Source organism: Chionomys nivalis, chromosome 1, assembly GCF_950005125.1.
Source record: "Chionomys nivalis chromosome 1, mChiNiv1.1, whole genome shotgun sequence".
NCBI classification, from domain to species: domain Eukaryota; kingdom Metazoa; phylum Chordata; class Mammalia; order Rodentia; family Cricetidae; genus Chionomys; species Chionomys nivalis.
Window position 1 is genome coordinate 16,072,777 of NC_080086.1, and position 23,496 is coordinate 16,096,272.

A 23,496-nucleotide genomic window follows, 5' to 3' on the forward strand; every position below is an offset into this window, starting at 1 on the left:
TTTATTTGCTTGCTCGCTCTCTCTCTCTCTCTCTCTCTCTCTCTCTCTCTCTCTCTCTCTCTCCCCCCTCTCTATCTCTCCCCCTGCCTCCTTTGCTTATGTATCAGATGTCAGCTCTCAGCTATTGCTCCAGTGTCAAGCCTGTCTGCCTGTTGCCATGCTTCTTTCTGCCATAGTCAGGCACCGCAGAGCAGTGTTAATCAACAATAAACCACATCACGATGTAAGATCATATTACCTATGAGTGCACCTTACCTTAGCCTTCTTCATTTAGTGAGTACACTCAGTGATTGTTTAGTTCCTTTTCTCATTGCTCTGACAAGACCCCTACAGAAGCAAGCTAAGGGCTGGTGTGAGAAGGCATGGTGGCAGGAATGGGAGGTGGCTGGTCACCTCGCATCCACAGTCAGGAAGCAGAGAGTGACGAACGCTGGCGTCCCACTTGCTTTCTCCTTTTTAAAAATTCAGTCCAGAACTTCAGCCTATGGCATGTGCCATCCATATCCCAGGAAGGTCTTCACTACGTGGTGAATGAAATGGTCTCAAAGACATGCCCAGAGGTGTGTCTCCTAGGTGATTCCAGACTCAGTCAAGTTGATAGTGAAGAGTCCCCTTCGAAGTGATGCTCCAGCAATGATATGTCAAACAATGTGTTTCCTGTCCTCAATAAAATGGAAGTTTAGCTGTGAGCTTATCCTGCCCTGATTATAAGCTTATTGCAGAGGAATGCCTGAGGAGAGACCAGATGCTCCTCCGTGACATTATTCAGCCTTTGAAAGTCCAACCAAAGCTGAAAATCCAAAAATCCACATTAGTAGATTGTTGTGGTTGTTATCAACAGAGATTTGCTAGTAATGACTGTAATGCTGGAAATTTTTCATTAATATTGATCCAAACAACACGTGTGAGCCTTTCGGTCTTATTCCCTTGTAAGAAGTCAGGGAAGTCACCTCCTATTCCCAAGTTTAATTCAATTATTCACTTGGAATTCTGAAAAGAAAATGTATATTTGATTCCTATGTTTTTATTTCTTCTGGAAAAAATAAACCAACGTGATCCTGAAAAAAAAAATAAGATACAACAATATGTCTAATTATTTCATTCATGCTGACTCTCTATCCCCTTCTGTGTGTTGCAACAGTTAAGGAACACACAGAAGTTATAATCATTCAGTTTATGAGAACATTTTTAACACTTCAGAGCATACGCCCTTTCAGGGCAATGCTGGTGCCTGTGGCTCTACCTGTTTCCATAGGGATAAAAGCCTTGGGCTTTGACAAAGCTGGCTTAGAACTCTGTCAAAATGAAAGCCAGCATGATAACAAAGCACACGGTTCCCTCCTGTCGACACAGACGTGATTTCAGCTTCGAGATTCAGCTGGACAGTGGGAACAAGAGGATCATTTCTTGCTTTAGTGGCGGCAGCTGGCAGGCTGGGCTCAGCTGGCACTGTGGACCAGAGAGACTAAACGTGCACTCTGTGTGGCAGCTGTGTCCCAGGAGAGAGCATTTGGTGACCAAGCCATCCAAGATGCCATGCAGGTGCCGCAAGGCTTTGGCCTTGCCTGGGAGTTCACGCGTCATCACACCCCGCTGTAGTTTACTGACTATGGACGAATGCCTAAGGCCAGCCTAGATCTGAAGGGGGACCAGACCCACCTTCTTGGCAGGAAGAGTGTCAGATAATTAGGGACATCTTGAAAACTGCCCTGTCTTCTTCTGAAATTCTTAAATGTGCTTGGCATATTAAAACATATCATTGTCTATCCTGTGATTTAATTTCATTAAGCATTTACAAATACCACCTAAACATGCATTCTTATTATCCAGATGCCATGTCCAAACATGTTTGTCAAGTCAGATAGTTTTGTTTTGTGTGTTTTTGGGTGTTTTGTTTAATTAGTTCCTTAGCTGGTTTCTGTTTTGTTTGAGACAGTTTCACTTTGCCGCTGACGCTGGATGGTAAACCATCATGTTGCCCAGGCTGGCCTGCTGGCCTTGAACTTCCACCAAACCTCCGCCTCCTAAGTGCTGAGATTACAGGGGAGCCACCATGCTCTGCTGAGAAAGTTTTCAACTTAACACATTTAAATAATTTTTTTAAATCGGAGGGGGGAGGATAGGGGAAGGGGAGAGGTTTTCAGGAGTCCCCAGAGGCCAGAATAGTGGGTTACAAGTGATTGAGAACTGCTAGATCTGGGCTCCAGGAACTGAGTTCAAACGCTCTGCAAAATCAGTATGCACTCCTAACTGCTGGCCGTCTCTCTAGCAAAACTTTCACTCTCAATTCCGAATTTTTGCAGTGTGGGTGTCGCTCTGAGACTTCGTGTTTTTTCTTTTGGAAAACAGAAACTTGGCTGTGTGGTGAGTGGATATGGCCGGCTTCAACATCCGAACAAAAGATCTCTCTGCAAGTTTTGTGTGCTAGCACCTCATCTGATTCCAGTAAATCAATAAAATCTATCTTAGTGTCAAGGCCTCATTATAAATTACCGCTGGTCCTGAAACTGAGAAGCTTCTGTAAAGCAAAGGACACTGTCAACAAGACAAAACGACAGCCTACAGAATGGGAAAAGATCTTCACTAACCCCACATCAGACAGAGGTCTGGTTTCCAAAATATACAAAGAACTCAAGAAACTGGTCACCAAAAGAACACATAATCCAATTAAAAAAAAAAAAAGTGCAAACCTAAACAGAGAACTCTCAACAGAGGAATCTAAGATGGCTGAAAGACACTTAAGGAAATGTTCAACATCCTTAGCCATCAGAGAAATGCAAATCAAAGCAACTCTGAGATTCCATCTTACACCTGTAAGAATGGCCAAGATCAAAAACACTGGTGACAACTTATGCTGGAGAGGTTGCGGGGGGGAAAGGGAACACTCCTGCATTGCTGGTGGGAGTGCAAGCTGGAACAGCCCCTTTGGATGTCAGTGTGGTGATTTCTCAGAAAATTAGGAAACAACCTTCTTCAAGACCCGGTAATACCACTTTTGGGTTTATAGCCAAAGGATGCTCAATCATGCCACAAGGACATGTGCTCAACTATGTTCATAGCAGCATTGTCTGTCATAGCCAGAACCTGGAAACAACCTAAATGCCCCTCGACTGAAGAATGTATAAGGAAAATGTGGTATATTTACACAATGGAGTACTACACAGCAGAAAAAAATAACGACATCTTGAATTTTGCAGGAAAATGGATGGAGCTAGAAAACATTAAGTGAGGTAACCCAGACACAGAAAGACAATTATCAAATGTACTTACTCATAGGTGGTTTTTAAACATAGAGCAAAGAAAGCCAGCCTACAAACCACAATCCCAGAGAACTTAGACAACAATGAGGACACTAAGAGCGACTTACATAGATCTAATCCACATGGGAAGTAGAAAGTAGAAAAAGACAAGATCTCTGGAGTAAATTGGGAACATGGGGACCTTGGGGGAGAGTGGAAGTGGGGAGGGGAAAGACAGAGAGGAAAGCAGAGAAAAATGTAGATCTCAATAAAAATCAATAAAAAAAATTAGCAGTGGTGTTGATAATTTTTAAAACTCTGCCATCTAGTTTAATCTAATTTCTTGCTCATTTTTGCAATTCCTTTATAGGTTTTTTAAAACTCTGCCATCTAGTTTAATCTAATTTCTTGCTCATTTTTGCAATTCCTTTGTAGGTTTTTTAAAACTCTGCCATCTAGTCTAATCTAATTTCTTGCTCATTTTTGCAATTCCTTTGTAGGTTTTTTCACCCTAAATATACAGTCTGCCATCTTGAAATTTTCAGGCAAATGAATGGAACTAGAAAATATCATTTTGAGTGAGGTAACCCAGACCCAGAAAGACAATTATCATGTATACTCACTCATAAGTGGTTTTTAAACATAAAACAAAGAAAACCAGCCTACAGATCCCAATCTCAGAGAACCTAGACAACAATGAGGACCCTAAGAGAGACATACATGGATCTAATCTACATTAGAAGTAGAAAAAGACAAGATCTCCTGAGTAAATTAGAAGCATTGGGGACCTTGGGGGAGGGTTGAAGGGGAGGGGAGAGTCAGGGAGAGGAGCAGAGAAAAATGTAGAGCTCAATAAAAATCAATTTAAAGAACTATATGGCAACCTGCTACTCTGAAGCCTTCTACAATATATGCATCTGTGAAAGATATATACAGTCTGCAATGAACTTCTCTAACTTGGAGCTTGTAGCTAACTGAGGTGTGATTGAACCACATTTAAAAAGAGCAATACATGGTAAAGATTGTTCTTGTCACTTGTGTCTGGTCTAACTAAGAGTTTGAGGAAATCGCAGCCCCCATACTCGTTGACGTTTGAATCCTGGAGCTCCACACCAGGCTGAGAGTGTTCAGAGAGCTTTGCTCCCTCCTGACGGAAGACAGCGTGGACTTGATGACTGACAGCGGTCCACGGCCTAATTTATCACTTTATCATCAAAGTCCTAGGAACCATTTCATACATACTATAGACGAAGACACCACCAGCTGTGTAACCCCAGTACAGCCAGGAGATTATTATAAGTTTTTTGTATTAAAGAAGTTGACAACATAGAAGCTAGAGTAATAAGTCTGGGTATGTTTCCTTTGGAAAAAAAAAAAAACAAAAAAAATGGGATATTCATTGACAGGATATCATGGCTCTGCCATGGTGTGTGTGGGTGTGTAGGTGTGTGTGTGTGTGTGTGTGCGCGCACACACATTTTTTATTACTATTTTGAAGGTTTTAAGCTTTCTTTTTTTCTGAATTTTATTGCAAATAATGTTATCTGTCATTTTTGTAAGCCTTGCACAGTTCACCAGAACACATTTGAATAACCTCTGCTATAAGGTTCTATATCTATATTTTCCCTTTCAGGACTTAGTAACTTAAGGAAAATTAAATTTTTATGCGTCAACATTTGGCTTAGTAGTGTCAGGCTATCGCTTCTAGATGTAGCGGTTGAACTTGAATAGACCTGCAGTATTTTTCACATTATCTGCTCTCTTCTGCTAATAAAGCAACCATGAGCCAGGAGAAAATGCTTGGCTTTTAGAAGTGCTTGTTGCTCCTGCAGAAGACTGCAGTTTGGTGCCCAGTCATCTATGTCAGGAAGCTCACAACCACCTGCAACCCCAGCTCTAGGGAACCCACTGCCTTCTCCTGGCTTCGCGCACACACACACGCACACACACATGCACACACACATGCACACATGCACACACACATGCACACACGCACGCGCGCACACACACACGCACATACACACACGCACGCACATATGCATACACACAAATAATACAGCAATTCTTTTACAAATAACTCATTATAAAGAAACATATATTAGTGCAACGGAAAGGTTGTAATAGCCACAAACTAGGGAGAAAACAAAATAATTTTCCTTTCCTTTTGTAAGATTTTTAAAAATGTATCTGTTTAAGTGTATGCCGTGCATATGCCCATGACTCCAAGGCCAGGAAAGGGCTGAAGTTATGGGAAGTTGTGAACCCCCTGGCACGGAGCTGGGAACTGAACTCAGGTCTTCAAGCGAGTAGCAAGTGCTCTTTTTAATTTTTTATGAGAATTTATTTATTTTTGTTTTAAGTGTATGAGTGTCTGTCTGCATGTATTTGTACCACATGTGTGAGGGCTTAGGGAGGCTAGAAGCAGACATTAGATCCCCTGGGATTGGAGTTTTATATGGCTGTGAGCTGCCATGTAGGTGCTGGGAATTGAACCTGTGTCCTCTGGGGGAGCAGCCTCAACCACTAAGCCATCTCTCCAGCTCCCAACTTTTCAAAAAAGAACCTGACAGCCGGGTCTTGTGGCCTATACCAGTAATTCCAGCATTTTGGAGGCTGAGTGAGGCTACAGGGTAAAAGACCAACCTGGGCTACAAAGTAAGACCTTGCTGTCAAAATAAAACATAAATAAATAATTTTAAAAATACCCAGACAGTTATAAATGAGACTCAGCTGATTTTAAGAGTTTAATAGTCTAGACTAGTTGTTGTGGTACTTTACAACATCTTAGTACATACAACTAAACTGCACAGTTTGTACACACTGATACAATTTGATATAGACCAATATACTATTATCTGAAAACTATCAGAATGTGATATCTAGGGGTAACCACATAATTTCTGAGACTCAGAGTAAATTGAAAATGTAGGGGTCCTGCATAGAAGTAGATACATTAACAGCCCCTTCTGAGAGCAGTGTGCCCACCTCGTTCCCAAAGCACCCTACCTAACCCATGCAGACACATGACCCAGCTGAGGCTCAGCTACAGGCCTGAGGAGGCTGACTGATCCAGGGCGCTAGCAAGAACCTGTCTGTGGAAGATACTGTGGGAAGCTGGGTCATGCTTGAGTCATGGCTTGAAGAAACACACACATGCACTGTGGCCCCACCCCACTTCACTGACCAAACATAAATCCAAGACAAAGGCATTAAGAATTTCAAGATGGTGACTACAGAGCATGAAATGTCAAGCACAAGGACCTGGTGACTTGGGGCTTTTCTTTTACAATGTGCCAATTGCACCCTGTGGACATCAATGAACCAAAGAACAAACAGTCCTTTCCTGGCCCGCTTCTCACAGCCTCTTCTCGTGCGACCAGTCACGGTATCGGTGGGGTGAGGGACATGTGGCTCATTCTCACACTCCAGTTCTTTTTCCTTTCGTCTAGTCCCAATCCACAATTCCTATCTAAGGACTTGACTCTAAGGACTTGTCCCTAAGACGTGGGACATGTCAGAAAATTCAACCTGGGACCGCAGCAAGAGCATGCCTAGACAGCCGTCAATGCCAGAACTGCAGCTCTCTTCTTACAGGGAATAAGAGATCATTTATTAGGGAGCCATTTTGAGTGACCATGGCCCGGGAACATAGATTTAGGTTACCCCAAATTCCATGTTTCAATGTAGAAGAAGTTTCATGGAGTTTTTATAGGAAAGAGAAAGTCATCTAGCAAGGCAAGTTTATATTTCATTGGTAGGTAGAAAGAACGGGGCCGGGGGGAGGAGGCTTTTCTATGGACCCAAGATGCTATCTGAGCTTTTGGGATGGTGAAAGCTAGCCGTCTGCTAAATTAATAGATTCCAAAAGGCGTGTATTTGTGAGTTACGAGATGTTAGTTCTAACACAGAAGTGGGCAAAGGAATGGCTGCTCCGGAGGACTAGAACCACCCAAGAAAAAGTAACTGGCCTCTGGACCCGCAACATTCCAATCTCTCCACAGTGCTGAAGTTGTACTCAGTCAATCAATCTCTGCAGACACAGCTTCTTTCCTGGAGTCTTGGTTTGCACACCCTGGCTGCCTTGGGTCCTTGCCTTCATCTGTCTAGACCTCCGCTTCTCTATTATTAAGTTCCTCGTGTTGCGGTGTTGGCTTCCTCACCCTGAATGGAAGAGTTAGGGCTGATGAGTGCTCACATTGCCTCCCTGATCCATTCCTGTGAGAGGGTTATTTCTGGCAAAAGGCGTTTGGTCTCTTGATTGTTTTATCGCCATTTTTAATGGACCGGCTGGAATTGATGTATTTTGATTCATCAAAGCCATATCTCAGCTGTGTGTTCTGATGCTGTTTGTAGAAGCCAAAACAAATGGGGTGTGAGTAATTCGGATGTGTGTTATGTTGGCAAAATGGGTCTTGTATCCTCCAGGCCCAACAACAGATGGGTTCATTCTATCACCCTAGATTTTTAAATAACAATAATTAATACTTAAGACAGGCCCTTTTATCCAAGGTGCTCAAAGGGCTTTGTGGTCATTAACCTATTAGTTTACCTGCCTCAAGTCACCCCAAGGTCAGCAGGCCTCTTCATATAACAAAGAGAGAGAGAGAGAGCCATGACTAACCTGAAGGAAGGTGGAGGGGTGGAGGTCACCAAAACAGTTCACCTGGAAGAAGTCAGTGGAAACAGCTCTGCTAGCAGCTGTCCCAAGGCTCACAGAGCTCCTGAGAGAATTCTCGTGGATGTCCGTCCAGTCCTCTGCAGAGTGTTCATTCCCTTACCGTAAGCTTTAGTCTTACAGTTACAGAGGGGCAACAGTGATGGTAAAAGCAAGTGAACCATCCCAGAAGGCTGTTCTCCAAAGGAGAAAATGACCTCTTTGAAGTTAAGGAGACTCTTAAGACAGACACATTTCAGAAGGAACCTGTCAAGGGTTTGTTAAAGACCTGAGGTCTTGGCGGGTGGATGACATTAAGAAGCACATGCTGAAAGCCACACTGGGAAAAAACTTTCTTCTCAGAAATAGTAGATTCACTCATTTCATCAAACCTCGCACCAGAAGATGCTCCACGTGGGGTCAGGTGCTCCGAAGTAACAATGAAAATCCTGATGCCCGTGCGGCTTTAAATCCAATCAAGGAAGTAAGATTAGGACAGTTAACCTTGACACGTTTCTTTCTGGTCTGTTTGGTTTTTGTTTTTCAAGACAGGGGTTTTTCTGTGTAGCCCTGAATGTTCTGGAACTCGCTCTATAGACCAAGCTGGCCTCAAACTCAGAGATCTGCCTGCCACTGCCTCCCAAGTGCTGGGATTAAAGGTGTGCATCGCCATTCCTAGCTCATGTTGACAACATATTTCTTATTTGTTGTTTTTTATTTATCAACTTTATTTATTATTTACCACTTCACATATTTATAGACAATTAACTCATAAATTAGGTCCCAAAAGTTAGGCTTTCTTTCATTTTGAACAGAAAGTATTCTTAGGTATTGTAGAGTTTAGTCGAAGGTACTCAACAAGGGCTGGAAGCCAGGAAGACTAGAAGGATCTGGGAAATCTAGTGGAGCAGCCTTTAGATGTAGGTGTCGGGTTTAGGTGAGAAACAAAGCACATGGAAATGAAGGTGAAGAGTCATTCCAAAGGTGAAAGGTCATCCCAAATAGAGACAGTATCGAAGACAAGCTGAGAGATGGGCTTATTTCTTTGCAAGGCTCTGAGAAAACAAACTTGGCTAAACCACACAATCTAGCGATCTGGGTGAAATAGGGTTGGATGGAAAATGTAGAGCTGGGTCCCAGGGTATCTCAAAACCGAACTGGGTGCACAAATGTGGTATCTTCAAACTGAATATGGGAGAAGAATCAGAAGGGAAACTGGACAGTCATTTTGGAGGACTATATAGGTCACCATAGAAAAAATAAGTGTGTTATTTCAGTATGGCTGGTGCCCTCCAGTTATGACTCCCTTCATCTCTGGACCTAGGGATGCCCAGATGCAGTAAGAGCCTAAGCAAGTGTGTTAATGGGGCCGAGGAGATAAAGATGAGAGGTCACAGTCAAAGCCCGGGGAGGTACCAAGAATGGTTTGTCCAGGAAAGAGACCACTCACAGTGAGCAGCCAGGCTCTCAGGAATGATTTCCCAAAGACAAGGGCGGAGAAAAAGGGTCCCCCCTAATTTCACAGTTTTATCCACCATCAGTTATTTGAAGACCAAGTCTAGGTAAAACCGCCCTTCTATCTGCCCAGAGAAAGTCATGGTACTTTGCTTAATGGGTGCTCTTTGGAATCTTAGGATTAAAATCAGACTTTGGGAGAAGCCCCTGAAATGGGGATTAAGCATTCTCCCCATAGCGTCCTAGACACATTGGAATAGACTGTAAGGAAGCAGACGTCCCTGAGGACACACCTCTCCGGGCCGAAGCACCTCTGGCCAGCAGTAAATGAGAAATAATTGTTCTCACCAAAGGATTCTCCGTGGAAACTGGACTAGGCGTGTCTTTCTGTCCTTCCGGTTCTTTTTATAGACACTTCTGGAACCTGAGTGAGGTCCTGCAGGTCTTCCGCCCATTTGAGGAGAGATTAAAGCACCTGAAGCTGTCTCCTCCTTACTCACTGCAGTCGCAGCTTCAGCACCACTGCGGCCTCATCAGTTTCCAGAGAAGGCACCGAGGAGGTAAGTGGGCTTCCAGCAGCTGGGAACCGGGATCCCCACTCCTGCCAGCTGAGTTTGGACTAGCTGAGGGGGAATGGAGTTGGGAGTATCCAGATGCATCGGGGTATCTTGTGTTTGCTTATTGTGCTGTTTTATTTTATTGGATTCAAAATTGTTGTTTTCCTAGGCCACCTCATTTAAGTCAGGGATTTTAGTCCTAAATATCTGTAAGGTTACTTGAAAGAAGGTGACATTTTGTATACTTTTTTTGATGAACAAAAAAACAGGTGTTTAATAAAAGCCCATTGCATTGGGATGACTTGAATTAAAATGGAAGAAGAAACAGCCATTCAAATTACTGGGGAACATGGCAGGCCTCTCTCTGCTTTAAGCAGGGCATCCGTGTTTGAGACAATCCAACCAAGGATGGCTTGACATTCTAGTGCCTGATGCAACGAGGAGCCCACCAATCAGACAAGAAGATTCTGCTTGCCTTTAAGTGGCCTTTGGAAATTCCGATGTGAAAACAGACAAACTATCTGGGGTCACCTAGGGAAGAGCATTCTGGTTTGGCTCTGCAGAGAGGGAGCTAAGTTAGTGTGGAAGTGTTTAGTTTAGCCTTCTCATTTCCTTCCTGGTTGACCTACACACAGCAGTTATAAATACGGTGCTAGTAGAGAAGATGGTATTCCTACATTTATAGACTATACTTGTGTCTCTCAGATCTTTATCCCAGCCAGGAAGATTGGTGTCAAACAAAATGTTACTCTCCTGGTCTGGGTGACTATTTGGTGAAGTCATTCCCTGCAAATGCTCGGTGTCTTCATTCGGAACAAAGGACAGGACACCCAGCAGGCATTCTTGTGAGTGAATTTAGCATCACAAGTTATCTTCATCTTCACTTTTCCCCTGCAGGAGACCAGGCATTCATCCCTGTGAGGTCTACCTGTAAGCCACCATGTACGAGGACTGCGTGAAGTCCACAGAAGACTATTACCTCTTCTGTGACAATGAGGGGCCATGGACCATCGTTCTGGAGTCCTTGGCAGTGATTGGCATAGTGGTGACAATACTGCTGCTCCTGGCAGTCCTCTTCCTCATGCGGAGGGTGCAGGACTGCAGCCAGTGGAACGTGCTTCCCACACAGTTCCTCTTCCTTCTCGGTGTGCTGGGGCTCTTCGGACTTGCTTTTGCCTTCATCATCCAGCTCAACCAACAAACCGCCCCTGTCCGCTACTTCCTCTTTGGGGTTCTCTTTGCTATCTGTTTCTCCTGCCTCTTGGCTCACGCTTCCAACCTGGTGAAGCTGGTCCGCGGTAGAGTCTCCTTCTGCTGGACAACAATCCTCTTCATTGCTATCGGTGTCAGCCTGTTGCAGATCATCATCGCCATAGAGTATGTGACCCTCATCATGACGAGAGGGTCGATGTTCGTGCACATGACACCCTGTGAGCTCAATGTAGACTTTGTCTGTCTCCTGATCTATGTCCTCTTCCTGATGGCCCTCACGTTCTTTGTCTCCAAGGCCACCTTCTGTGGCCCGTGTGAGAACTGGAAGCAACATGGGAGGCTCATCTTTGCCACCGTGCTGGTCTCCATCATTATCTGGGTGGTGTGGATCTCCATGCTCCTGAGAGGCAACCCTCAGCTCCAGCGACAGCCGCAGTGGGACGACGCAGTCATTTGCATTGGCCTCGTCACCAACGCCTGGGTCTTCCTGCTGCTGTATATCATCCCTGAGCTGTGCATCCTCTACAGATGCAGTAGGCAGGAGTGTCCTCCGCAAGGCAACGTCTGCCAGGTCCCAGTCTACCAGCGCAGCTTCAGGATGGAGAACCAGGAGCTCTCCAGAGGTACAACCCGGAGGGACTGTGGCAGGGAGGGAATTAAGCAGGCAGAAAGAACACAGAGCCGTCTCACTGGCACAGGCCAGAGTTTTTGGTGAGTTCTGTCAAGTATAGAGACAAAGCCTTTTGGAACCCAGTGGAAAGCAGATCTCCTAAAACGTAGTCTTTATGTGGAAAGAACAAGACAAAAAGAATTGAAGGCTCTTAAGGAAAAGGTGCAACTGTTGCTGCTACTTGTCAATGAGTTAACTAAAATGAGTTAACTAAGCCGGTGTGGTCGCACACACAGAGGCTAATACGAGAGGCTGGGGTGTTCATAGTCCTCCTTGGTGACACAGAGTTCGAGACCAGCTTGAACCACATGAGTGTCTCCAAAAATAATAATAAAATAAACAAATAGAATAAAATGAGTTAACCAGCCCCAGGCTAGGGATACATATGGCCACGGCGAGTTCAGGCATGTCGGCTGTCAAGCACGAAAGTAGACCCTGGCAAAAGTAGTTGACATTTTGAAAAGTTTAAGTCTGCAAGTTAATTTACCCAGATAAAATGTAAAACTGATTTGTGGGACTCAGCACTCAGGAGAGTCGCAGAGTTCAATAACTTCTGGGTTTCTATTTTGCAAATTGTTCACTGTTTCAAAAAAAATGTTTTTTCAAGGCTCTGTTATAAAAAACAACAGGAAAGACCACTGAATCTGAACGCTAAGCAGAAGCTCAGATGTAGGATCATTAGTCGGCCGGGAGCAACTGCTCGTGTGACATTTTCTTGATAATTTCTAGGTCACATGTTTATCTATACATAAAATCAAGCCACCTGTCTCTGCTTTGTTGGGGGTTGACATTATCCGTGATCCCAAAGATGCTTGGTTCCTGTCAACCTAGAAGGAACAGTGGCTAATTTCAGTTATCTGAAAACATATCAAGACTCATTAACGCCTCTTGTGAAACATCTGACATTATCTATAGCCCAGTGCCACGGTTTCTCATCAATTTTGGTGTCTTAATAGACAACTGATTTCTCCCATTTTCTTCCTATTGGGTAACAAAGATGCTATTTCATATATTGTATGGGACACATAATGTTTGCCAGGCTCAGAAACATTGCATATAAGCTTTCAAGTACGTACACATTCTGAGCTGTTATCGCTAGTTAATTGCACATTCAAATTAAATCCTGTCCAGATAAATGCATCTATTAGTTCTTTTCAGTTCCGCTGATGAAAAGTCGGAAATGGATGCTAAATATCCTTCCTACAAAATTAAGTATAGCTGTGGATGCTTCCCATCAGATCCCTGAGGTCTGGGAGAGGGGAAGGGATTGCAGGCTGTCAGTCTTTACAATTCCTTTCGTAGTTTCTACCTGAAGATGGGATAAAAGTTGCTGCTTTTTTTTTAATCCCACAAAGAAGTTCTTGTAGTATAATAATATCCCAAAGCATGCTTGTAATGACCCTTATTCCATGCCCCTCAAATGTTAGACATGTGTTTAAGGCACCACCCTGTCTCAAACAAAGAAAAATAAAGAGTTGCCAGGTGTGGTATAACAACCTCATAATCCCAGAAATGGGGCAAAAAAGTCCATGTAAAGTTGATGCCGGCCTGGGCTACAGGATGAATTCCAAGCCGTATTAGGACTGTCTTAAAAACAAGGTATAAGGAAAGTCTCAGAGCTCGCAGAAGAATTCCATTCTTAATTTGGTCAGAACTAGCCTACTATCCAATTAAAACTAGAAAAACCCATTTCTTGAGCTGGGTGGTGGTGGTGCACACCTTTAATCCCAGCACTCAGTACTCAGGAGGCTGGAGGAAAGCAGATCTCTGAGTTCAAGGCTCACCTAGTATACAGAGTGAGTTCCAGGACAGTTAGGACTACGCAGGGAAACCCTGTTTCAAAAAAACACAAACAAAGTAAAACTTGGGCAATGGTGGCACATGTCTTTAATCCAAGCATTCAGGAGGCAGAGGCAGGCAGATCTCTGAGTTGGAGGCCAGTCTGGTCTACACTGAGTATCAGGACAGCCAGGTCTGTACAGAGATACCCTGTTGAGAGAGAGAGAGAGAGAGAGAGAGAGAGAGAGAGAGAGAGAGAGAGAGAGAGGCTCCATTTTAAACAGGAAATAGTCTGCCGATGATAAATGATAGTTATTGCCAGAGTCAGTTGACGTTTTGAGGGGGAAGAAAAATCAATACTACAGTGCTTTTAAAATGCAAATTGCCCTCCAAGGCTGGGCGGAGTCACCAGATAATTCAGGTGGGAGACTAGACTCAGAACTTATGTCTGGGAAGAAGCAGTTATCAAAACATGAAGCGAGTAACTGAAGCGCAATAGAAAGTGTAGGGTTACAACCAGCTAGGGAAAACAAGAACCCAAATACATAAGAGCCAGCAGCTGGGAAACCACAAGCGTGATCATGGCGCCCATGGAGCTAGCTGGAAAGCAAATCTCCTTGGCCTACAAGTTTGTCTATTGAAGTAATAATCACAGTGTGACTAAGCAGACGTGTGGCTGGTGAGAACAGCCGTGCCCTTGTTCTCGGCATCAGTCCGGCTCCAGCCTCAGCACAGGTCTGGGATCCATTAATGAGACGAGATGTGTGGGGCACTCGGGGAGGTTCTGTGGAAAACCACAGGGCTGATTAAAGGGCTTTAGCGTCACACCTGTGTGGAAAGGTTAGGACAGTAAAACTGAGTTGGTAGTTTTAAGTTTTATGCGCCTTTCTCATAGCCGATCCAGGCTCTGTCTCAATTCTATCCCGAAACATGGCATTTTGTTCAGGTCCGTGAGGCACACAGTGGCCCTGTGACTCTTCTGACTCGCACTGCTTGCCACCCAGGCTCCAATGGCATTGTTATTTGATTTACTGCTGGGTTTATAAAACCAGAATTACGCAGTTGCTGAGAAGAGGAGTCAAGGGATGATTAGCAGAGAATTTCACGAGTGCAAAGACATCTCTGCGGGAGGCAGTTGTCCTACTGATTTCCATCTCCAACTAAAAACGGGGTAAAATGAACTTGAACCAACGCATGAAGGATTGCTACTGAATGGGAAAATAAGAGATGGCAAGGGATTTGCTGAAACCGATCAGCAAGAGGGATTAAAGACTCCATCCAGTTCCTGGAAGTCTTTGCAAAGATTAGGCTTTAAAATCGCTCTGAAGTAGCTTATGGACTTAATTCTAGAGTATGCCAGACAACAACATCTGGATGCAAACGCAAAATCAGGCATGTCATTACCGGACATAGCACAGACGGGCAGATTTCCTTATATTGTCAATGTGCTCCTAAAGAACTGGATACTGGGCTGGATAAATAGCTCAGTCAGTGAAGGACTTACTGTGCAAACAAGAGGCCTGAATTTGATGACCAGAACCCATGTAAAAAACCCAGATGTGGTGGCACGCATTCTTTATTCCAGTGCTCCGCAGGTAGAGACAGGCAGGTCCCTGTGGCTCCCTGTCCAGCCAACCTTGCCCATGTGAGACCCTGTCTCTTAGCAACACAATGGATAGAGCTGGGGAGATGACTCAGTAGGTAAAGCACGTCTCAGAAGTATAAGGACCACAGCTCAGATCCCGGTATCCATAAAAATGCCAGGCAAACATGGCGGCCTTGTTATGCCAGCCTTCACCAAGCAGAGACAGACAAGAGATTTCCAGAGCAAGCTGGCTAGAGAGGTTAGCCAAATTGGAAACCCTGGGTTCAAGTATGTAATATGTAAGGGGGAGGGGTGATCTAGAAGATACTCGCCATCAACTTCTAACTCCTATGTGTGTACATGCATGTTCACAAACATACGTGCACACACGCCATACGCATGTACAAATTACCATAGTGAATAGTGTCTACAGAACAACACCCAAGGTTGACCTCAGGCCTCCCCACACAGGCACACACACACACACACACACATGCACACTCACATACTTGAACATGCACACACACAGCTGTATATTGATGGAATTTTCAAACCAGTTGTTCTTCATAAGGCTTTTTTTGCTTTTTTTTTTTTTTTTTTGAGTCAAGGTCTCATGTCGCTCAGGCTAACCTTGAACTCCTGACCCTCCTACTTCCGTCTCGCTAGTACTAGGATTGCACTTACAAGCCCCACACTCAGCTTCACTTGAGCCACAAACGTATCTATATAGTCTCACGGCATTTGATTAATATTTCACAAGCTCAACATATTGTCAGGCGCTGGGAATGTCGTCATAAAGATATCCAAGAATAGTGCAAAAAATGTGAGCATATAACTGAAGGAATTAAAATGTATGAGTGAAGAAGTCATTTATGAATTATGTTTGTGCTTAATTAACTCATTTATATGTATCTGGGGTGACGGTATTTTAACAGATGCCTCTTTGATTAGTTGGTGGGCTATGCTGCTTTCTATTTGAAGTTAGTAGATTTCAGAATAATTGTTCTCCTAAGTTATAGCTACCTTCCCTCCGCCAGCCCAAATCAAAGGCCACTTAACTAAACCAGTTGTTCACATCGAGGGCTTGAAGAAATCATAAACACATTAGGACATCAGTTATCGATCTTCTGGGGACAAAACAGTCCCCCCTCTAATTGTTACCTGCTTTATGCATTGTAGATTAAGTAGAATATTGTTCATCTCAGGTTTACTAAAAGCAAGACCTGCCTATCTCCAAAGGACTCAAGGTGTGGCGGGCAGTTTTCTGTACAGTGGCTGAAGGGACCATTAGTTGATCGCTCTCAAAGGTCTTAAGACGAAGACGAGTGACGAGCTCGACAGAGTGAAAAACGGCTCAATGAGCAAAAAATGAGTGAGCCTCGGGGGCATGAAAGCAAACATTAGACCCTTTGGGCTTCCCTAGACATAACAGCTTTTGTTGGGGTTTTCCTTTTCAATAATTCTTTATTTTGTTGTTTTGAATTTTATTTATTTCTTCACTGTGTGTGTGTGTATAACTTTCAGGGGTCGCTTCCTCTCCTTCCATAGTAGGAGCTGGGACCAAACCCAGGTTGGCAGACTTTTATGGCAAGTGTCTTTACCCACTGAGCCATCTCACAAGCCCCCACTTTTTTTCTTCAAAGTGTACCTACTTTCTCAAGGGAAATCCATCCAGTGGAATGGACCCAGGTGAAAATTTTTGCTTGCTCTTTTACAGGAATCTTGTTTTTCTTTCCTGTCACGCTAAGATGTTACCAGAATCTTAAAAAGAGAGAGAAATTTCCCGCCCATAGGGAGTAGAAAGGTTCTTCCCGGGTGGGAGTCTAGTGGGCTGGGAGACATGGGGGAAGGTCATTGAATTAGTGCTACCTTAGAGTTAGGGAAGGCCAAGAAATTCTGGCCTGCTGCTACACAGTAAGATGTACTATGTGTTATCTGGTTTGTTAAGTTTGAAAAGACTTTGAAAGGTTTTCCTCATAAAGACATGGCTAAGGAAATGTGTTGTCCTCGATTTAAACACTGTACGATGTCTATACACGTGGAAACGTTGTGTGGTCCTCCTCAATGTACCACGTAAGAATACGCTTTAGGAACTGATGAGATGGCTCAGTGGGTGAAGCCTCTGGCTGCCAAGCCTGATCACTTGAGTGCAGCCCCAGAATCTACTTGGTGAGAGGAGAAAGCTGACAGCATCTAGTTGTCCTCTGACATCCACACTTGTGCCGTAGCACACACTCACATGTACCCCCTGACACACACAAAGTAATAAATGAAACAATTTTAAGGGTGAAATGTTGAGGTTATAGCTCAGTGGTAGAGTGTTGTCTAGCTTGAGAGGGGAACCTATGTTCAATCTAGCACTATTTAAAAAGAGCAAAACAAAAACAAAACACACTACACTCTTTAAGTAGTTATAGGTGAGGGCTATATAGCTCAGCTCTTTTTCATCCTCACCATCATCATTATTATTGTTATTATTATTGTTTGCTGCTCTATCCTGGGTCTCTGGGCTATTGTGTCTCCAGTCCTGGCCCTCAAGGGTGAGCTCCCTCTCATAGTGTGGGTCTCAAGCTAGGTCAGTCATTGCTTGGTCACTTCCATTATTTCTGCGCCACCTGACATCTTGTAGGCAGGACAAATTATAGGTCAAAAGGTTTGAGGCTGGGTTGGGGTCCCAACCTCTCCACTGGAAGCGTTGCCTGGTTACAGGAGGTGGCTTGTTTCGGCTCTGTATCCCATATTACTAGGAGTCTTTGTTAACTAGGGTCACCTTCGTAGATTACTGGGAGTTTCCATCTCAGTAGGCGATGGCTCAGCTCTTAAGAGCAAATGGTACTGTTGCAGAGGACCGAGATTCAGTTCCCAGCACCCCGTCAGATGTCAGTGAGGTGTCAGAAGGCACCTACACTCATAGCTCAAACTCACGAATGCATAATAAATTAAGGAGATAAATCTTCTTAAAAAGTAGTTCTAGACTAGGAGGAGGGGAGAGAGACAGAAACAGAGGGGAACCAGCACAGAACAGGAAAAGACGGTGAGCCACGGACAGTATTTGTCGGGTCTAAGATTGGATAAGGCTAGAACGAGACCCATAAGGACTGGAGCAGAAGCATAACCCAGTAGCTGGGACAGCGGTGCAGGTCACCCGCAGATGGACGCTCACAGCCCTGGCCTGGAGAAACATCGGCTTCCTAACCAGCGAAGTCCCTGGCCTCTTGGAGCCTCGGGCTCTTCATATTTAAGTAAACATGATGTCGCTCTCTGCTCCTTCCACACACAGATGCTAAGTCCCACTCTACAGCATGAGGTGGCCAGGGGTTTTATGTAGAGTACCAGCACTTTCATAAATTTGTGAAAAATAACTAGAAATGGGTGCATTGGGTTATTCTAACTTTTGACCCCATCTAATGAGAATGTTAGAATGAAATTAGTTGCCAAGGGACAGTGTGCAAAGGCGTCCCATTATACTACAAAGGTTAAACCAAGGATTCAGTTTCTCCTATGCTGAAGAGTAGACATGCATTTCCTACATCACAGCATTCAACCCCTCTAGAAGACGCCAGTAGGAGGAAGCTGTCAGGGGCAGGCATAACCACACCACCATCAATAATATTCAAAGTGTAGCTCACACACTCTTTCCTTACGTCCCAACCCAAGGGACCTGCATAGACATCAACTGTTTGCATCCTCAAGAACCTGTGGAACAGACTTGCTGTCAAGACCATCCAGGTTTTCCTTTGGTTTCTGCCAGGAAGCAATGTGAACGAAAGGTATAGGAACTTGACAGACAGGAGAGGGCAGGGATGTAGACAACACAGATGGGGGTCCCAAGCCGACCTTCTCCAGGGTCCAGTCACCAGCACTGCAGCCTCGAAGTGTGGCCACCACTGGCATAGCTGTGTCCGTGAACACCCAAGCACACAAGCATGTGAACACCCAAACACACAAGCATGTATGGAGCAGGCGCTGGGCCTGAGAGACAGAAGTCCCTGACTTCATAGAGTTTGCCGCCTGGTTGACAAGACTGTCACTAAACAAATAACGGTCTATGTGCTGATTCTATGACAATATAGTATTTCTCTAAGGAATTCTGTGCGCGTGTGTGTGTGTTTGTACATGTGCACATGTGTGTGCCCCTAGGTGCTCATTTTTGTGGTACTGGGAATCAAACCCAGGGTGTTCCAATGTTAGGAAAACCCTGGAAATAATTTATTATTATTATTATTTCCAGTTTTAAAATTTGAATCCAATTAAGTTGGGCATGGTAACACACTACTAAAAATCCAATACTCAGGAGGCTGAGGCAGGAGGATCACCAAAAATCTGAGGCCAGTCTAGATTATACAGGAAGTTCTAAACCAACCCAGGCTACAGAGTAAGTCCCTTTTCAAACAGCAACAATAAAAACGAATCCAACTTGTGGAGAAGTCAGCCTGCAGGGACAATTGAAAGCCTATGACCCCAGGGTGTCACTGTTAACTCCAAGTCAGAGAACATTCCAGCCCAGCATTGGACCATTTTCAGGAAAGTTATGACATCTCTCCTGCCTTTGCTGTTACCAGATATGCGTGTGCTTCTCCTGAACACGCATGCTCTAACCGTGTACAGCCTTCCTCATAAGCGTTTAAAAGATTCTCTTAAATCGGATTCTTCAAGCGCTGGATATGGAGGTGCAAACCTGTCACCCCAGTGTTTAAGAGCTGGAGGGAGGAGCATCCAGAGTTCAAAGGTAGTGTCAGCTTCACACTGAGTTTGAAGACAGCCCAGGCCACACGCACCTTGTCTTAAATCAGCAGATGAGGAAATACCCAGATGAATGAATGAGCAAACCCACTGGGTTTTTGTTCAATAGCTGCCACAATCAAGTAGTCCTTAAAGCACCAAGAGCCAATTTGCGAGCCACTGAGTGACCTCCCAGTCCCGGTGAGTCCGACACTAACACAGCCCTCCCCCCTTTGGCTTTCAGCCCGAGACAGTGACGGAGCTGAGGAGGATGTAGCTCTAACTGCACATGGTACTCCCATTCAGCTGCAGGTAAACATGCTCGACTCACTTGCTCAGGAAAACACGGCAAACACTTTCCGTGGAGTCTACAGGATGTGTGTCCAGTGACTTTGTTGGTCTGAGGGAGGACAGGCAGGGCAGGGAAGTCTCAAGCTACGCCAGCTGTCCCAGGAGAGGCCCTAGGTTTAAACGCCGAGAGTCTCCCTCCACACCACCACCTCAGTGTGTTTTTTCCCAGGAAGGATCAAGCAATGTATGGAGATCTGGATGATGTCGACGGGGCTGGCTAAGCTAGGCAGCAGTATGGATGGAAGGCTGTAAATCCGCATGAGTGTTGAGTCTGGCTTTAGCACAGGCTATCTAAATCTATCCCCCCGTGCCCTCAATTTCCTCTCTAGCCCCGACAGCCAGGCCATCCTGACAACAGGGGGTCTCGTCACCATCTGGAAGCCCAGATGGATGAACCAATTTTAATCCTTCCGAGGGGAAAGCAGAGGGAGCTCTCTTGAGTCGATTGGACATCGCACGTCACCCCGTGGCACGTCAAGCTGCCATGGCTCACAGGCAGATGCGGAAAACTCAAAAATACCCCACTGGGAAAAACCTCTTGCTTTCTGGGGACCACAAGCAGCTGAAGCCCAGGAGGGAAAGTCGCCCTCACATTGCTTGTCTGCTTTATGAGGCAACCGGTTAAGCTCAGCTGTCCCATCTGGAGCGGAGAATCTGTGTCTCCCTGAATGGCACTTAGACCAGGACATAGCCACATGTTCTTTGCTCTCATTAACCCTGGCAGAAGGGAGTGGGGATGGGAGCTTTTGCACAACGAGGAAAATTGTTTTTTATCCATCCTGTAGTGTTCCTTGGATGCATTTTCAAATTCCAGGAATCAACTATTCCATGGCTTTGCAAAAAAATAAATAAATAAATCTTATTAATGACCAACAGTGGAACCCGACATAAATAGGTTTGCATGATGGTTTCCAGTGTCAACTTTCCACAGCCTAGAATTACCTGGAAAAAGAACCTCAAGGAAGAACTGTCTACATTAGCTTGACCTGTGGCCATATCGGTAGAGGCTTGTCGTAGTTACTTTACATAGTATGGGAAGAACCAAATCATTGTGGGTAGAATCGCTCCCTAGACAGAGGATCCTGGATCATATAGGAGGAGAAATAGGAATCATATAGGAAGAAGCTAGCAGGCAAAGTGAGCATGCGTTCCTTTCTCTCTGCCTTCGAATGGGGAATGATGTGACTAGCTGGTCTCGAGTTCCCAGCGTCTTGACTACAACCTGGAATAAGCGAAAATCAACCCCTTATCACCTGAGTTGCTCTTTATGAGTGCCTTTTACCACAGCGGCGGGAATAAAACCAGGACAATTTTATTGTGGTTTTTTAAAATGGAAGGTTTGTTGTTTTTTTTTTTCAACTAACTAACTAAATGACAGTGAAAGGGCACAGTTTGGCTCGGAAAGTTGCTAATGACATCCGTTTCTTTCCAGACTGTTGATCCCAGTCAGGAGTATCTCATCCCACGAGCTACACTCAGCCCACAGCAAGATGCGGGATTATAGAGCTACCAGAAACAGAAGAAGGACAACCTAGAAGCCTGTGTCCTGCTCAACACAACCCTAACGGGCCTAGGAAAACTCTCTGGAAACACTGTCCGTGCAGTATCCTCCCTGTCCTTCCTCTCTGCTTCCTTGCCCTTACTAACCCTTCTGGACCCATTCTCTGAAGATTACCCTAGCCCGCACAATTACAATCTTGCTGACACCCTACTTTACTGTGTCTTCTGCTTTTATTTAACTACATGTTTGTCTTTCTTAGCGATGTGGGGAAGAATTGGTGTCTCTGATTAATGGGACCGGAATAAACACTTCGGTGTGAAGACACGGGGCGGGGGGCGGTCATTCTAATTCGACAAAGAGATTGCAGCGACTTGGATCGAGATTTCGCCTCTGGTTGCTTTTCAGCTGTACTAGAAACCATACCTAGCAATGCTACCTACCATCTTAGCTGTGCTCAGCAGCTCAGCTCAAGCCCAGCACAGTGGCCTGTGCCCAGAATCACAGCACTAGTTATCATGGAGTGAGTGGTTTCAAGTCGGCCTTGGCAAATCTGCAGTCAGCTGGGATGAATGCGATCCTGTCCCAAAACAAACAAACAGGTCAGTTCCGTGCTATTAACTACATTCGCGTTGCTGTACTCAAAAGGGTCCTAGAACTTTGTCATTTAGAAAACCTAAAATTTTACACTCACCGAGTAACAGATCCCCCTGTTCCACCCCCATGTCTGGCTGTCACTATTTTGCTTTCTGTGAATCTGACAATTTTTGAAGCTTCATATAACAGAATCATACTCCATCCAGTGTCTGTCCCTGTGTGCGGGCCTTATTTCCCTTAGCGTAAGAGCCTCAATGTCTACCCATATGTCTGGGGTTCTTTGAGGGATATGTGCCACTTACTGTGGCATGCACACACCCATATACCCCACACACATATGCACACAAGTAAATAAATGTAATTTTTATTAAAAAGGACAGGAATATGGAATTTGACGGTAGCCATCTACATATGGAGTTCTAGGATAGCCAGGGCTACATGATGGGGACCTGTTGCAAGAGAGAGAGAGAGAGAGAGAGAGAGGGAGGGAGGGAGGGAGGGAGGGGGGGGGGGAGGGAGGGAGGGAGGGAGGGAGGGAGGGAGGGAGGGAGGGAAGGAAGGAAGGAAGGAAGGAAGGAAGGAAGGAAGGAAGGAAGGAAGGAAGGAAGGAAGGAAGGAAGGAAGGGAGCAGAGTCCAAACGCTGATGGACCCAGACTCTTCTGTAAAATGGTAGCAGAATCCTCAGGCCACAACCCTGGACAGCATACACACTATGGACATTCCCATGGGCCGTCCGGCGGGTGACCTCCCACAAAGTTGCCACCCAGGGACAGGAGGGATAATGGAGCAGCAGCCCAGCTTTCATTTGCCATTAGCAGCTGATGCTCATAAAGCGCACCAAGCGGTGACCATGAAAGGCCGTCTGCTGCCTCGCCGTCTTTGATGAGCTGGTGCCTCTTACTAATTGTCCTGTCTTTGTGTCTAGCAGCACCTCCATCCCCATGGTTTCACCTGTCCTAAATTTCTTCTGTATAACAGGTACAAAAGGACTAACATCAGAGACATGTACCCAAAATGTCCTTGGGGATCAAATATAGCCCCCTTGCCTTGCAGAAGGAAAAGCAGAACTTCCACGAGATGGGGTGACCACTCAGGAGTTACTAGTGGCAGGCCAGCTTTCCTGGATGCTAGGCCAGTCCTTGCCCTCTGTAAGGTCTCCCTGTGTCTCTATTTCTG

The 23,496-nt window shown here is 44.9% G+C and overlaps 1 protein-coding gene across 2 annotated transcripts; it reads left to right on the top strand.

Annotated features, from left to right (window-relative positions):
• Nucleotides 1–10,845: 10,845 nt before the first annotated feature.
• Nucleotides 10,846–21,786, top strand: Gprc5d (G protein-coupled receptor class C group 5 member D). Of its 2 annotated transcripts, XM_057791513.1 has the most exons (3): nucleotides 10,846–11,740; nucleotides 20,118–20,185; nucleotides 21,657–21,728. In XM_057791513.1, the coding sequence occupies exons 1-3, from the start codon at nucleotides 10,846–10,848 to the stop codon at nucleotides 21,726–21,728; spliced, it is 1,035 nt and encodes a 344-aa protein (XP_057647496.1). The 2 variants fall into 2 exon arrangements, with proteins under 2 accessions (XP_057647496.1, XP_057647506.1); XM_057791523.1 differs by lacking the exon at nucleotides 20,118–20,185 and having other exon boundaries at nucleotides 21,657–21,786.
• The last annotated feature ends 1,710 nt before the right edge of the window (nucleotides 21,787–23,496 follow it).

Excerpts from the sequence above, each read along its gene's own strand:
- Gprc5d (XM_057791513.1), top strand. The coding sequence starts at position 10,846 with ATGTACGAGGACTGCGTGAAGTCCACAGAAGACTATTACCTCTTCTGT. Across the intron at positions 11,741-20,117 it reads GAACCAGGAGCTCTCCAGAG|CCCGAGACAGTGACGGAGCT; the intron begins GTACAACCCGGA and ends TTTGGCTTTCAG. Across the intron at positions 20,186-21,656 it reads GTACTCCCATTCAGCTGCAG|ACTGTTGATCCCAGTCAGGA; the intron begins GTAAACATGCTC and ends GTTTCTTTCCAG.